The sequence below is a fragment of the Morus notabilis genome, unplaced genomic scaffold, assembly GCF_000414095.1.
Source record: "Morus notabilis unplaced genomic scaffold, ASM41409v2 Scaffold127, whole genome shotgun sequence".
Lineage (NCBI taxonomy): Eukaryota > Viridiplantae > Streptophyta > Magnoliopsida > Rosales > Moraceae > Morus > Morus notabilis.
Genome location: NW_010366377.1, coordinates 238166 through 253487, shown reverse-complemented (window position 1 = coordinate 253487; position 15322 = coordinate 238166). Strand labels below are relative to the sequence as shown.

The 15322-nt window shown below is 31.1% G+C and overlaps 1 protein-coding gene across 1 annotated transcript; it reads right to left on the bottom strand.

Moving 5' to 3' along the window:
• Positions 1-9249: 9249 nt before the first annotated feature.
• LOC21397274 (LOB domain-containing protein 1) lies at positions 9250-11253 on the bottom strand. The gene is made up of 2 exons (XM_010110151.2): positions 10817-11253; positions 9250-9896 (listed from the first exon to the last, which is right to left on the bottom strand). The coding sequence occupies exons 1-2, from the start codon at positions 11186-11188 to the stop codon at positions 9576-9578; spliced, it is 693 nt and encodes a 230-aa protein (XP_010108453.1). The 5' UTR covers positions 11189-11253; the 3' UTR covers positions 9250-9575.
• Positions 11254-15322: the final 4069 nt, after the last annotated feature.

Sequence of the window (15322 nt, the reverse complement as noted above, 5' to 3'; positions counted from 1 at the left end):
TTTGTTTTGGGCTTGGACTTGCAATCATCATTATGTGGCCTGTTTTGGATGTTGGCCCCATTGGATCGTACTCCACCTCCACGCCTTCTATAACTGTTAATTACATATATATATATATATATGTATGTATATATGTCTACGGCAGCAAATTTGCACTGCGCTAAACATGATGGCCCGAGGCCTGACATAGTTGGTCTGGGTTTGGTCCGGCCTATTTAAGTATTCGGGTTGGGCCAGCCTGTCACTAACCTTTAGGCTGGGCCGGTTTTAAGTTTAAAATTTATTCGGGCCGGTCCGAACACATCTCTTTAAAAAATTTTGCTTAAAAATACTTTGTGAATTTCAAGCCAAGCCGACCCTCCTCTTTTTAGACTAGCCAAGCCCGACCTAAACTTTCACTTCTATATGTGTCTAGTTTATAATGGATGAAAAAAATGTCCACAAGTTGTTATATTTGTATATAAGTCTGTAAAATAACTCGTAATGACATTTTTATCCCTACTTAACTACCTTTTAAAATCAGTTATAGAAATTCACAACAACCCAAATAAAAAAGTGTATATTTAAAATTATATTATATTAGTAATCATAAAATGGACATCTACTCAAAAAAAAAAAAAAACTATAAAATGAAGAGATTAATAATATTATTGATTTAAGTACATATCCTAAATTTAGAGGGTAAGCATGATCATTTCGTATAAATACTTCATATAACTATTCGGACCTAACTTCAAGACTCAAAACTTCAGCCCAAACTGTTAGAGATTAATTATTCTGCATAGCAAAATTTTATACCTTGAAATTTAGCACAAAAAAAGGGGAAAATAAGAAACTGCCACTGCCATAACTGTCACTGAAAAACTTGATCGACAACACGATTTCATAACTGTCAATATTCTTTATGAGTCTTCTAACCATGATCACAAAATTTGGAAGAAAAAAAAATGGAGGGGGAGGAGGTGGAGGAGGATGCAGCAGGCCCAATTGAGCCCTACCTTATTTTTCATCATCATTTTACTTTGATAGTAATATTTGTAGCTATCTTCTAATGGTACTAAAGCTATTATAACTTGATTTAATTAGTCCTTCCAGAGTCTAGCGACGTCGATTAATTACTACAGATAATCAATTTTTATTGGACGCCTATTTTCAGCTCCATCTTTTACAATGTGTCTCTTCGTGATATCAGAATAACCAAACATGGGGAAAGAAGTTATAATCAATATGTTACAGATCCAAAAGAAGAAAAGATCAAAATATGGTGAAGCAGTATTAGAGAATTCTGTGAAAGTTACGTGCGCATGTATTATATAAATTTATAGAAAATTTTCATATTAATACCTCGTAATTGACTTTTAGTATCTTGTGTTTTTAGTAATTTTAAATTGGTTTTTTGACATTTAGGAAATTATTTTTTAGTACATTAACGTCATTTTTTGGAATCAAAATTACCATTCTTATTAATTAACCAAGAAACCAATAATAAATTTAGAAAAATTATGAAATTTTTTTTAAACATTTAAAAATTAAAAATATAAATAATGCTTTTAATTAAAATAATTTTCTCAGAATTTTTTTCTAAATTTATTAGTTTTTGATAAAATAATGAAAAGGGTAATTTACATCCTAAAAAATGACCTTAAGGTACTAAAAAATGTTTTTTTTAAACTTTAAGGTACCAATTCAAAATTTCTGAAAACATAAAATACTAAAAAACAATTATGCTATAACATAGGGTACCAATATAAAATCTTTCCTAAATTTATTCTACTACATAGAGGTCATTCTAAGAAACAAATTTGGATCATATATAATATTCCAAATGATAACATTTCAAGTTTAATCATTATTTTTTCTAACTTTAATATATATACTGCTACACAAAATTTTAATGTCACTACAGAAAATAACTTGTAAAATACGAAGTGATAATTTAAAAATCTACAGATTATGAAAAATAACCTACAAGTTACGAAAAATAACTTACAGACTATAAAAAGAAAACATGCAGATTAGTGATATAAGATAAATATAATAATAGTGAAAGAAATAATATAGTGTTATTTTATTGATGGTGAAAATTCCTCATTCCAAATTTCGTGGAATCTGTGGCACTTGTATATACGACGAACACGTCCCTTGATTATTGCTAACATTGAACAAGGAAACAAGACTAAGCATGCACATGTAGGTCCGTCTATGTGAGTTTTTTCAAAGTAACGCAATTGCAAAGTCACTGGCATTTTCTATTATTGATATTTTTTTTTCAAGAAAGTGCGAAATTTTCTGTGATCCATAGCATTACTACTAATGTTACTTATAAGGACGCCACATAATAATCATTCATAAATAATTAATAGCCATGTCTGCGGGGACTCTAATTGCATTCCCTATCTGTTAATTAATTAATCAAGTGTAACACAAAACTTGAGAAACACATTGCATAAACAAGTGATTACAATTAGTCAACATTATTTTACTTTATCGTTGGAAACTATGTATTTTCCATCCGATTTAGATTAAGATTAAATATGTGTGATACGTTGTAAATTTTTAATATGAACTTTCACATATATAATCACTAAAAAACTAATTTAATGGTTAAAAACATTAATTTCTTTTAACTGTGTAAAAAGTTGTGATTTCAAATACATGCTAGATTTGAGAAGGTCAACATTTATGTGTCACAACCAGGAGTCATTTGCATTAAGTACATGGTACATGCGCAATAAATTAGTCAAGTTTATGAAGGCAAATGCCTTGTTGGAAACGACATATAACATTCTAATTGGCCAGCGGGGAAGTAGTTCTGAATTATGTGGTCTTACATCAACGAAAGTCGTATATACATAAATATAATCTAGATATATAACTCAAGTACAAAGTCTGGTCTTGTTTTAGAACTGAGGTCTTTTATCCTGATCCTTTTAGAGTTGGTGTAGATGGTCTCTTTGCCTTGTCGTGCGGGCAGTGCGATTGACGATTCATTAGTTCAAAACTTGAAAAGTATGAGTCATCGGAGAAAAATTTAGAACATTCAGATTTAAGTTTGCCTAAATTTATCTTTCAAGAGGTTTTTATGGTAAGGTATCTCTATTATACTTGTTTCTAAACGTTATGCAGTTAAACAAATGAAAAACATGGAAAACTGATAGAATTTAATACATAATTAACGGTTAAAAACAATTGTACTGGTAAATAGTTTTTAATATTCAGCTATAAAATCAAAATGACTAACATATGTACTTATAAGTGAAATTTCGTAGAACTTGTACTTTACTTTTATATATATATATATATATATATATATATAATAATTAGGGCTGGCAATTTGGATAGTGACACGACGACATAATTTGAAACCCACATGAGGTTAGCAGGTTTGGGTTTATAATAAATGGGTTTAGGTCATAATCGAGTTGGTACGATTAACACGATTAATAAATAAGTTGGGTTAGAGTTGACCTCCTAACACGAAGTGACACGAATTGACACGATTAACTATATGTGTCATCTGCAATATGTGATATAACATGAAAGTTTATATGACATTAAATACAAATAATGTGAATTTTAATATTTGTAGGTAAAATTCATTTATTTTTCTTAAAGGAAAAGATAAATTGACCAATAAACATGTTAAACATATCTCGACCGTGTTAAATAAGTCATTATTATATTAGTTATTTATTCAATATATTAATTTAAATGGGTTATACAGGTTGACACGATTAACACAATTAATAAACGGGTCGTGTTTGGGTTGAAATTTTTGACACGCTTAATAAACAGGTCGAGTTTGGTTTGATATTTTCTAACACGATTAATAAATAAGTTGACACGAACACAACCCACTAACACGAATTACTACCCTTAATAATAATAACTATGTTTTCTTATAAATAACAATTCACTATTCATATTATTACCTAAGACCTTTTCGTCTAATGACATGAGAAAGGGGGTTGAGGAAGATTTTGTATGAAAGTTTGTGGGTTCAATCTCACTCATAATTTATATTTCTTATTTATAGGTTGACACATGCTATATTAACATGTGCTTTCATTTGAAAGAAAAAAATTACTATTTAAAGTATATGTAATTTCATCAAAATAAACCCTAACAAGTTTATATCAAATATTTTTCTTGGGTTAGTTCTAGAACCATCCATCTATTTTTAAAAAGTATATATATAACTTTAGATTGAATATTTTGATTCCAATTCCACCCATAGATCACATAGACTACCACAAAAAAGTGAAAACATTTTTAACTTACACAACTACCGTTAATCTGATTTCTCCTTCTATAAATGATTTTAGGTTAATTTTAGATATTCATAATCAGGAGCAGAACAAAATCTCTTTTAGTGGGGGCGTACTTTTTGAGCCATTATTTTGAACTAAAATCACCTAATCCAATTTTTAGCATTGTCTCAAATATTATCTAACTAATCACATTATATCAGTCACATCATTTTAAAAGAATGGAAATGTATTTTAACTTTTTTATGTTTTGATGTTTGAATTTTTTGAATTATCGTTTAAGACATCAAAATTTAGACATGTGATCTCAATCCCATTATTCTCATTTTCCTTCTTATTTTCCTTTTTTATTATGTTTCTTTCAATATATCAAGCAAGTTTGACTGATTTTTTTATTTAAAAAATCAGTCACATCATTTTAAAAGAATGGAAATGTATTTTAACTTTTTTATGCTTTGATGTTTGAATTTTTTGAATTATCGTTTAAGACATCAAAATTTAGACATGTGATCTCAATCCCATTATTCTCTTTTTCCTTCTTATTTTCCTTTTTTATTATGTTTCTTTCAATATATCAAGCAAGTTTGACTGATTTTTTTATTTAAACAAAAAATTGTCTACATGGAAAGCCATAAAAACTTGTTTTAATCTTTTGGTTGTTACAAGATTAAATATGTGATTTTGTAACTTTTTTTTTTAATATTGACGCAGTATATAAAGTACAGCTGGTACTGAATTGTGGTAAGTTCCTTGTATTCTCTGTCTGCATCTCATATAACTTTTTCGAATACCATTTTGCAAGGAAGATACATCATTTATTTATCGCAACTCTTAAAATTAATCCCTCCTCAAATTATAAGAAATGCGAAAGTACAGAACCAAGTTCACTTTAGTCATATGATTACAAGATGCATAATTCCAACACTATCGATAATAATTCTCTTAGATAAACTATAAATGTCGTCGTACTGATACCAAAAGCCTTACTCTTAAAGCGATGAAAACGTGTAAACCGGGTTTTCTCCCCACGTGATGCACGCTGATTTGCTAACTTAACGTATAATTGAAGCAGTAGTCATGGTTTTATATTATAAAAATTATGAGTTTGTTTAGTTTACGCGTTTAAATTCGTGATTTTGATTCATTGACAGAAATTTTATAAGAGAAAAAATTTTAAATTCAAATTTTTTATCAGATAAAAAATATTATAACATAATTAGAATCATAAATTCAAATATAAAAAACAAACGGGGCTTAATTGATCTTTCTGACCGAAAAAGGTCCTTAATTTGTCGGCTATGAAGTGTACGAGGAATCAAGAGCTTTGAAGTTCATATTAATGCCCCTTGTGGTAATCGATAAAATAGAACTTGCTTCCTCAAAATAAATACATAAAGTAGTACTAGGTAGTGTATACCACCATGTAATCAAGAAAAAATAAAGATAGGGAAGAATAATCAATAGATGTGTAGAAATGGAAGGGGTTAAAAAGAAAATTACTGTTTTGTAAGCTTTTTTAGTACATGATCCAACCTCTGATTTGTTGGGAAAATGTGCGTTTTAAAATATGGTTAGCCAGTGATGGACTGATTTGTAGTACTGATTAACTTCGAATTCATCATTAACGAACTGATATCAATCAGTGTTTGTGTTAGAGATTATTAGTATATTAGTGATTGATTATATTGTCAAAATCTAAAGAAAAAAAAAACGCCTTTTAGACAAAAAAAAAACGTTATACTATTAATTAAAAGGGGTGGTTAAAACTGACTAATCAGAGAAATAGAGGATTTAAGACATCAAAAGGAGAAACTTATAGGCTCAATTAATGATTCTCTAGATTGAAATTACAACCTCTAATACAATTATAGAGATATATAGCTAACTAATAAGTTAAACTTAATTGTAAATAATCCAAAAATGTAAATGCAACCTTACATTTATAATTAAATACCACCAATAAAATATATTGTAATTGATAACTATACAAATTTAAAGTCAAATTATAATCTATCTCTTTATTATTTAGCAATTGAATGACAAATAAATATCAATGTTTGCTTTATGCAAGTTAGAGCTAAAAGTTCGGGCCACTCAGTTGGGACCAAACGACCCGAATATACTTTTTAGACAGGGTTGGATCATCTCTAAAGGGAGGAAGATCGTCCTAGCCCGAAATTAAAGCCCAATGAATTAGGGTCGGGCTGGACCTGACCTTTATAAGGTAAATTTAAAAAAAATAAAAAATAAAAAACTTCGGGATGGGCTGGTTCAAAAACACTTTTATTCCTATACCATAAGCCCGGCCTGATCATGACACTAAAACATATCGGGATCAGGTTAATAGTAACATGTTTTAGATCGATCGACGTGGTCCATCTCAAACTTATAGCTCTAATGCAAGTTCATTATGAATGTTGAACTATCTTTTCAATTTGGACAAGTAACGACTAAGTTTTTGAGTATATTAACTATGTGTGTGTATATAATCAATTTTTTTTTTTTTTTTTTTTTTTGAAAGGGATCGATTATTTTAATTTGATAATCGTTTAATTGGAATTTTCCACGTGACATCGACCTCCCTCCCTCCCTCCGGATAGAAGACTGCAGTTTTCCGAGGACTGTTTTCAGTTTTCACACTATCCGTTGGCCACACAAGTTTGAACATGCAAAAATAAAAACAATGAACAATTAGTTAATCACCCACATGTGGACAAAGCCATCCCACACTCACAGTTCGGTGCCCGTCAAAGACTTTCGTTAACTAGTTACCATAGAATATTAATTTCAATTGGGGTCCACGTGACTCAAGAGCACAAATTTTTCCAAATAAATATACACGATAAAAGCAGTGCTTTTCTTTGGTGTGAATAAAGTTTCTGATGATCGTGTGTAACTGATCAGTGGTTATTCAGAATTATGTATATATATATATGAGCATTTGACTTTGAAGTTTTTCTCTGTCGATCGTTTTATATTGTGGAAGTGGTTAGATTGGATGTTTTATAGTAGTAGTAGTACCTTTGATTGGGGCAAAGGCAAAAGACGTTTGTCAAAGCAATAGAATTCTCACCTAGTCCTCATATCCCCTTTAGCGTAGAATATAAAAAAAAAAAGCATGCGTTTGGACGCTGAGAAAGTGAAATTAAAGTCATTATCAGTTGTACATGCCGACAGTACTGCTTCTTCTGAGATCTTTTTCTTTTCTTTTCTCTTCTTTTTCATCTTTCTTTTTTTTTTTTTTTTTTTCTGCTTCTTCTGAGATCTTTTTCTTTTCTTTTCTCTTCTTTTTCATCTTTTTTTTTTTTTTTTTTGGCGAAGAAATCAAGTAGCGAGAACGTGGATTGCACGTGACGATGTGGAAAGCTGAAGAAAAGGGTGAAACTTTTAGACGCGTTTTTATATGCTGGCATAATTAATTTAACGAACTGGCAGTCATATTGAGATTAGATTAATCATGATAGTTAGTTATTACGTAGTAATTATTTATGTTTAAGTTACTATTGATTTGTCTAATCGCAGTATTATTTTTCCCTCGAATATATTAATAATATGGAGTTTGGTCGAATAGTGTGTATATCTATTTCTTGAGCTTGATGTTAAATCCTAATTAACATGAACTTTAATAGATATATAAAATAATTATAGTAATAGTCGTACAATTAATTCATGTAATTTTCATTTTTACAGGAAATTGAAAGGTACATTTTTTTGTTTGTTTATTATTATGAATATAGATGTCTCACCAACCAAGCTACCAGTAGCTATTGTCGTCCACTTATAATTTGCCGTCAAGGAAAATATGTAACTTGATTCGTGGGAAAAAAAAATTGGAAGATTTTAAAGGTTATTATTTAATTTATACTTCACCAAAATATATATATATATATATATATATTCAACGCTCTTTTTTTTTCATCATTTAGGGGGAATGTGCAAATTTCAAGAGTTTGATGTCTCATGTATATGTTTACAATATCTCATGTCATTGTGATAATTATATAATTAATTAAGTCTCTCACATTTTGAGTCTAATTATCTTTTTCTTCTTTTATTTTTTTTTAATTTTTTTCTTTGCTATTTTCTCTTGCCTTACGCTCGCACGCACAAACTTTTTTTTTTTTTTTTTTTTTGAAAATCGCACGCACAAACTTTCTGCTGACTGTTATGAAAAGTTTCGTTTACACCCTTATTGACATGGCTAAGATTTATTACTTTGCACCACTTAACTTTTCTCATTTTCAATTTTATGCAAAATGTCTTAAAAAGTTTCATTTATTTTCTTAGTTTTTTATTTATAATAATATACTATTATTTTGTTTTTCTGGTATCCATTATTTCAATTTAAATGTTAAACTAAAATTTTTAGTTCAAATTTTGATTAAAATTTATCATATCATGATTATCATATGTGTGTAACACAAGTCTTTGTAGATATAGAAGTCTTTTAATTTTTTCTTCTAGCTCCTTTTTTTAAGTTCTGATATTCGACCAAAATTGGGTGACTTCAATTGGAAACAGGCTTTTTCCACGGCTATGTGTTGGAAGTAACTACCTATGCACTGTATGTCTATGTCAAGTCAAGAGAGGATTTGCAATTTTTTTTTTTCCTATTGAGATAAAAGTTCATATGCAAAGTTAAGAATATGTATGTTGACATTTTTTTCTCGCTCTATCTTTTTCACCAAAAAAAAAAAAACCATATATTATGTCGCTTTCTCTCCCTTTTTCGCAATTTCTTCTCTTTTCCTTCCCATCATATGGGCATATCACGTTTTTTAACTTTCATCATTCTTTTTACCACATGGGATATCCTTCTTAATTAGCTACCATCGACTTGTGCAAATTGAAAGGACAGAAATAACGTTGAAGCTTGAATTAATGGAGAAATACTATCAAAATAAGCTAATTAACACATAGAATAAGACAGCTTCCCTCTTCTCTCTCTCTCTCTCTCTCACATTAGTTTTTCTCACGTCCACCATATATATTTTTATACATTTTTCCTCCTACAACTTACAAAAGTAATTAAACAAATTAATACTCGTTAAGTTGACCATGATGAAACCATCCTTCAAAGTTCACCTCTCGTTACCAAACATCATGATGACGATCAACCCCTTGGACTACCATACTATGTAACAAAATCACTTTATTAGATATTTTCGAAATTAAGTATCTTCTTCTTTGACCATCCATATATATTTCAGCAATTAGAGGTTAAGATATATATTTAATTAACGATATTAATTATTGTCCTCTAAGAACTAGTATTATATAGTATAGTACTAGTAAAAGTGTTGATGATCAAGTCCAGAGAGGCTCCCATGTCGTGCCCAAAGTGTTGTCGTCTAAGAAACAGCTCGTGTCTCCGTACGGCTGTTGCTGCGAATTCGGTTCTTGGAGTTGTGTCATGTCCATGCAAATTAGGGCTATTAGATTGGCTTGTTGGCATTGCATGTTCACCAGCTCCGCCTGAGCCTTGGCCAGTTGCGCTTGGAGCTCACTTACTTGTTTCTGCAGCTGACAAATCGCCCCCGCGCACCCGTAAACTGGGTCTCGGATCCTCGCATTTGCTTCATATACCATGCTGCTAACCGCATCTGCTCTCTGAGACTCTGGAATTTCCTGAAAAAAAAAAAAAAAAAAAAAAAAAAACTCCTAACCTTGGAATTTCCTAAAAAAAAAAAAAAAAAAAAAAAAAAACACATATGAGTAGTGTTCTTAGTTTGAGATTATTAACTCAATTTAAAGCTTAGAAGGATAATAAGTGTCACAAGGTCTTAATAATATTGGTCCACTCAACTAGCATAAAGTATGTCAATTAAAATGACACATTAATTTACTCTAGTGAGAACACCTAATTTTGACTACTCTCCGACCATAGATGAACATAAACAGAATATGCATGTGGTAATAATTATTATAAATAATAATAAATAAAAAGCAAATTCAGCTTTTCAAAAATTGCATCTAATTGGCTGAGCCCTTCAATCTGTCAAAAACAATGATCCCAATTCACCTACAACGAACTATTATATTAAAAGCAGGCACAATTAATAATTAATTACTTGTAAAACTAAAAAAGTCAGAGAAATAATGGAAAAGCAGAGCCAATCATTTGAATTAATATCACCCACCACTTTCGTTTTTGCCGCTCTTTACCTCAAGGGACAATACTATTGATTATTTTTTACTCTTCTTCCATTTTTTACCCATGTATTATTAAAAATACTACTTGGCACCCTAAACTTTACACAATGTCTAATATTGCATTATATTGATGAGATTATGCAATTAAGCCGCGGGACTTTGACACTGCAAAAGCAAGTGAGGATGTTATTGGCATATTTTTTAATGTAAGAGGCCAAATGGGGATAAAGCGAAAAGTAGAAAAAAAACAAAAAAAAAAAAAAGAAAAGGGGGACAGACTGCACTCTGTAGAGCATTTTTCAACTCTATACTTTTTTTTTCAAAAGAACCTTATGAATTTCATCTATTTACAGAATTCACCCAAAAGATTAGCGAACTTAAATTTATCAACACACCTGCAAGAACTTGATGATGTTGCTAGCGCCGAAGACTCTGTGGGCAATGGTGAACTTGAGAGGCTCCGTGGGCGGGAAATACGGCGCCAAGACGCACTTATCGACGCAGCGGCGGCGGAGGATCTTGCAGGCGGCGCAGGGGCTGAGCACCACCGGTGGCGGCGGCGGCGGCGGGGGAAGAGGAACGGGAGTCACGGCGCTGGTCGGAGAGGACTGGTAAGAGTTCGGCGGCGATGGGAAGGTGGTCGTTGGAGACGACAATTGAGAGGAGTTTGGTGTCGGAGACGATGACGACGGCGGAGAGTGCGACGATGAGAATGGCGCCGGAACTGTGATTCTCGGCAGCGTCGGAGCCTTGCCTTTGAACTCCATAGTAGTCTAGAGAGAGAAAGAGTGATGAGAGAGATAGTGAGTGAGAGAAATTTTTTGGTTGTGGTTTGGCTTTTGGTGGAGTGAGGAATGACTAAGGAGGATATTGTTTATAAATAGAAGGAAAACCCGGGAAGAAATAGTAGTGAAGTCAGCATACGTAATCATAACGATACGTGACGTCTACGACAACAGTCTCAAATCCGTTAGATACATATTGGAGCGGCGACTTTTGTAATTTCAATTTGAGGGAAAAAAAAGAAAAAGAAAAAGTTTCCAATTTTATAAGCATTTTCTTTTTTTTCTTCTTTTTTTTTTTTTTCTTTTTGCCCTTTTTTTTCCCCACATACAGGTGGGTCAAATCGCATGAAAATTATATACACGATACAAAATCAATTAATTCGCAATTATGACTTTCTTTTTCATTTTTAGTTCTGGCACATTATGAATATTCTCCATATATGTAAATTAATATATGTTGTTGATCATCATTTAATCTAAGGACGACTTATGTGATATTATTTTCCACAAACTTGATGAAGTGATACATATGTGAATGCAGTACTAATTTCTAACTCCGTTTTAACTTCAAGAAAAAGACATAAAAGGCACATATAAGATATATGTTTGATGGTGCTAATTAGTTTTAAAAAAGGATCTAATTGCATAAAAATCATTGTACTTTGACACTTATTTCTTAAAATTAAATAGCGGAAGCATGCATCACATGTTTGATTGAGCAAGTAATTAATTTTCTCGTCAATGTTCAGTGTGAGTTGGTTAAATTGGCCCCGTCAAGAAACTAAGTTTATTAAACTCAAGAATATTATTCAATGAAAAAGAATGATGGGGACTAGTAATATATCAGAGAAATATTGTTATACTTATTGGAGATGTCACTGTGTATCTTAATATTTGTCCCTATTTCCTAAGTCTTAATCCACTGTGTTTTATTTATTTTGTTTTACATTTTTCTTTCTAAAATTGGGGTCATAAGTATGATCATTAGTGATTCACCATGCCATTCTTAGAGCATATTATTCTATATTCTCTCACCCAAGAATGATAATTTTTTTTTTTTAAGATCTATCATATGATATAAATATTTTTATCAGTGGTGCATTTTTGTAAAGATTTATGTGATATAATATTATTGTTGATAGCACGCGTTTTTACTATCATATCACATCAAAATCAAACACTGTACATACATATGATAAAATGCCATGAAAATTTGACAATTTCTAACTACAAAACTGCCAATAATGCCTTTTTCTTTTCTAGCAATAATTTCTTAATTTTCCTAGTTTTCCTTTATGTGTCTGCCTCCAATAATTTATTAACCACAAAAATTCCTTTCATGAAATTGCCCGTAAACCTATAGATAAGGCTTTATTGTATTTGTAACTACTTGAGCTAGATAGCTAGCATTGATAGTGCAATCATTCTCTCATATGTACAATCAAAGAGTTTGAACCTTTAATTAATTAATTATTTGTTGGCACGTAATTGATTGAATTGAGAAATGCTCTTGAACAGCTGTTATATATATATAAGTGGGGAAGTATATAGCACGAATACATAAACTGGGGGATGAATATTCTGCTAGTTTAGTATTAATTATGACTTAAATGCATGAACCGGTACTCAAACCTTATATCTTGCGAAATATATGTATAATATTACCATATCCATAACACTAGAGATGACATCAGAAATACATTTCTTGGTAAAGAATTTTGCCTAATTCTCTGTCGGTAAATTTTGAAACGGAAAACTCCTCGGAGTCTAATATAGTACAGTACAAAACGTGAGGCATGCACACACACACACACACACACATATATATATATATATATATATATGTATATGTATATGTTAGTGAGTCAGTGACAGATATTTTTTTTAGTTAAACAACTAAAAACCTTGAACATATATCAACTTTTTGATAACTTGAACATTTCACTTTGTACCAGACATAACTAGGCGACCTTGTGGACTTAGGCATGTAGCCTACTATTAATGGAAAACAGTACTTTGATCGGTTCCACATACTAATTAATACCAGCTTAAGACTAATGTTTTCGTTTGTTCATGCATATATAGAAACGTGCAATCGAGACTTCACACGTTGCGAATGAACCTAGCTGATTTAGCCACCCAAGTTGATTATATATATATATATATATATATTGTAGACTAGACTTTTTTTTTTTTAATTTGAAAAGTCCTTGTAAAATAAGGATGATGTGGTATGGTAAGAAAAAAAATATTCTATCGTTAATGTACTTTTTGATCGTTGGATTAATTGGTCAAAATCACATATATAAAATAAAAATATGTAAATAGCGGACAATTTTTTATACAAATTATACGATATTTAATAACAGTGCATTTTTATAGTCCTGACGTACAAACCTCTATGTAAAGAGATTGAACTTTTTAAATGCGCTTTAATTTTCTTTCTTTTCTTTTCAACAATACATCTCAAGTTTATTTTACTAAAAAGTTATCCCGTATGTTTTGAGCGTAATAATTCGTTTTCACTTATATTTTTTTTCTTTTGAACTTAGAGTGTGGAAGTTGAATTCTGCATCTTAAAAGGAGAATCAGCTTATATCCTAACACAGCATGCATACAAAATCAGCTTATATCCTAACACCTTTAACTTTGGGGACATTATCTATAAAAAAAAAAAATAATAATCTTTAGGGAGATTGATTAGTCTTCCACATTAGATTATTAATTTATGCACATTCATCATACCTTACAAGTTGAAAATCAGTTATTGGTCTAGCTTATAGGTGCCTTCATTACAATTCTTGTTTCTTATAAACAGATGAATTAGAGGCTGACCAGATTATCCTTAACCACATCATTAATATTAAACGCATCCCATGTTAATAAGCAATAATTTCTCACACAAAAGGAAAAGCACAATATGTAACGCAGTGATAGTTTAGCTATAACTTTACATCTGACTTCATCTTTAGGCGTAGGATTTAAATCCTTATACTTTAAAAAAAAAATTAAAAAAAAAAGAAGAAAGGAAAGAAAGAGAAAAAAAGCACAATGTAAAAGACTCCACGTGGCAAGGATTTACCGATCAAAATCAATTAATTACTCGTAGGATGCCTACTTTAATTTGCCTTTAAACAGAAAAATGTGACCAACTGCTTGCTGCCATAATTGAGACAGCATATTCTCACAACCAACCATGCACAACTACTAGCTAATTTGAGCTCCTAGAGAGCCCTATTTGACAGCGACAGGGCCCGAGCCCCCCATACGACAAACCGGGGCCCACTGGGACCCAGGTTCGGTGAGAAACCGCTAGGGCTCGTGGGAAACACTGAGTGAGAGAGACTCCCAATTCCGGCCATTTTGCAATTAGCACCCAATTAATATATATACATACATATATACATCTATATATATATATATATATTTATATTATATATAAAATGGCCAGCACAAATGAATGGAATTGAGTCTTAATACATGCATAAAAGGGTCATATTTGCTCGTGGATTAATTTCTACGCCCCAAAGTACCATGTCTACGATTTTGAAGAAATTTGGAGTCTTTTAACAATATACATATGGTCTATAGCTCGCATGTTCTCGAAGTAGTTGTGAATTTTTCTTGCCTAATATTCCACCTTCAAAACTTGAAATTTGGTACATTTTTCAAAGTCTCTTTATCTATCTCTCTCATTCGTTTGTCTGACTGACTAACCTTTCCCCGTCCTTAGGTTTTGGGTCTAGTAATAGTACTATCTCTCTCTCTCTCTCTCTTCTTAGGTTAATATATGCATGTATATTAATTGCATTCCTGGAACAAAATAAATGCATGTATATATACTTACGTGCATGAATATCATACTTCAACTGGTAATGAAAAGGCTCACTTTTTTTTTTTTTTTTTTTTTTTTTTTTTTTTTGCTTTTTTTTTTTTTTGAAAAGAAAAGGCTCATCTACTTTACGGCCAGAACTCCAGCTATAAAATTATATTAGCTTGGCTGATTCCCATATACCATATACTATGGCCCTGTTCATTTCGCTGATTCGAGTTTAGAATTCGAGTTTTGCTACAGTAAAAAGCTCTCACAAACAATCACATCTAACTTTTTTGCTA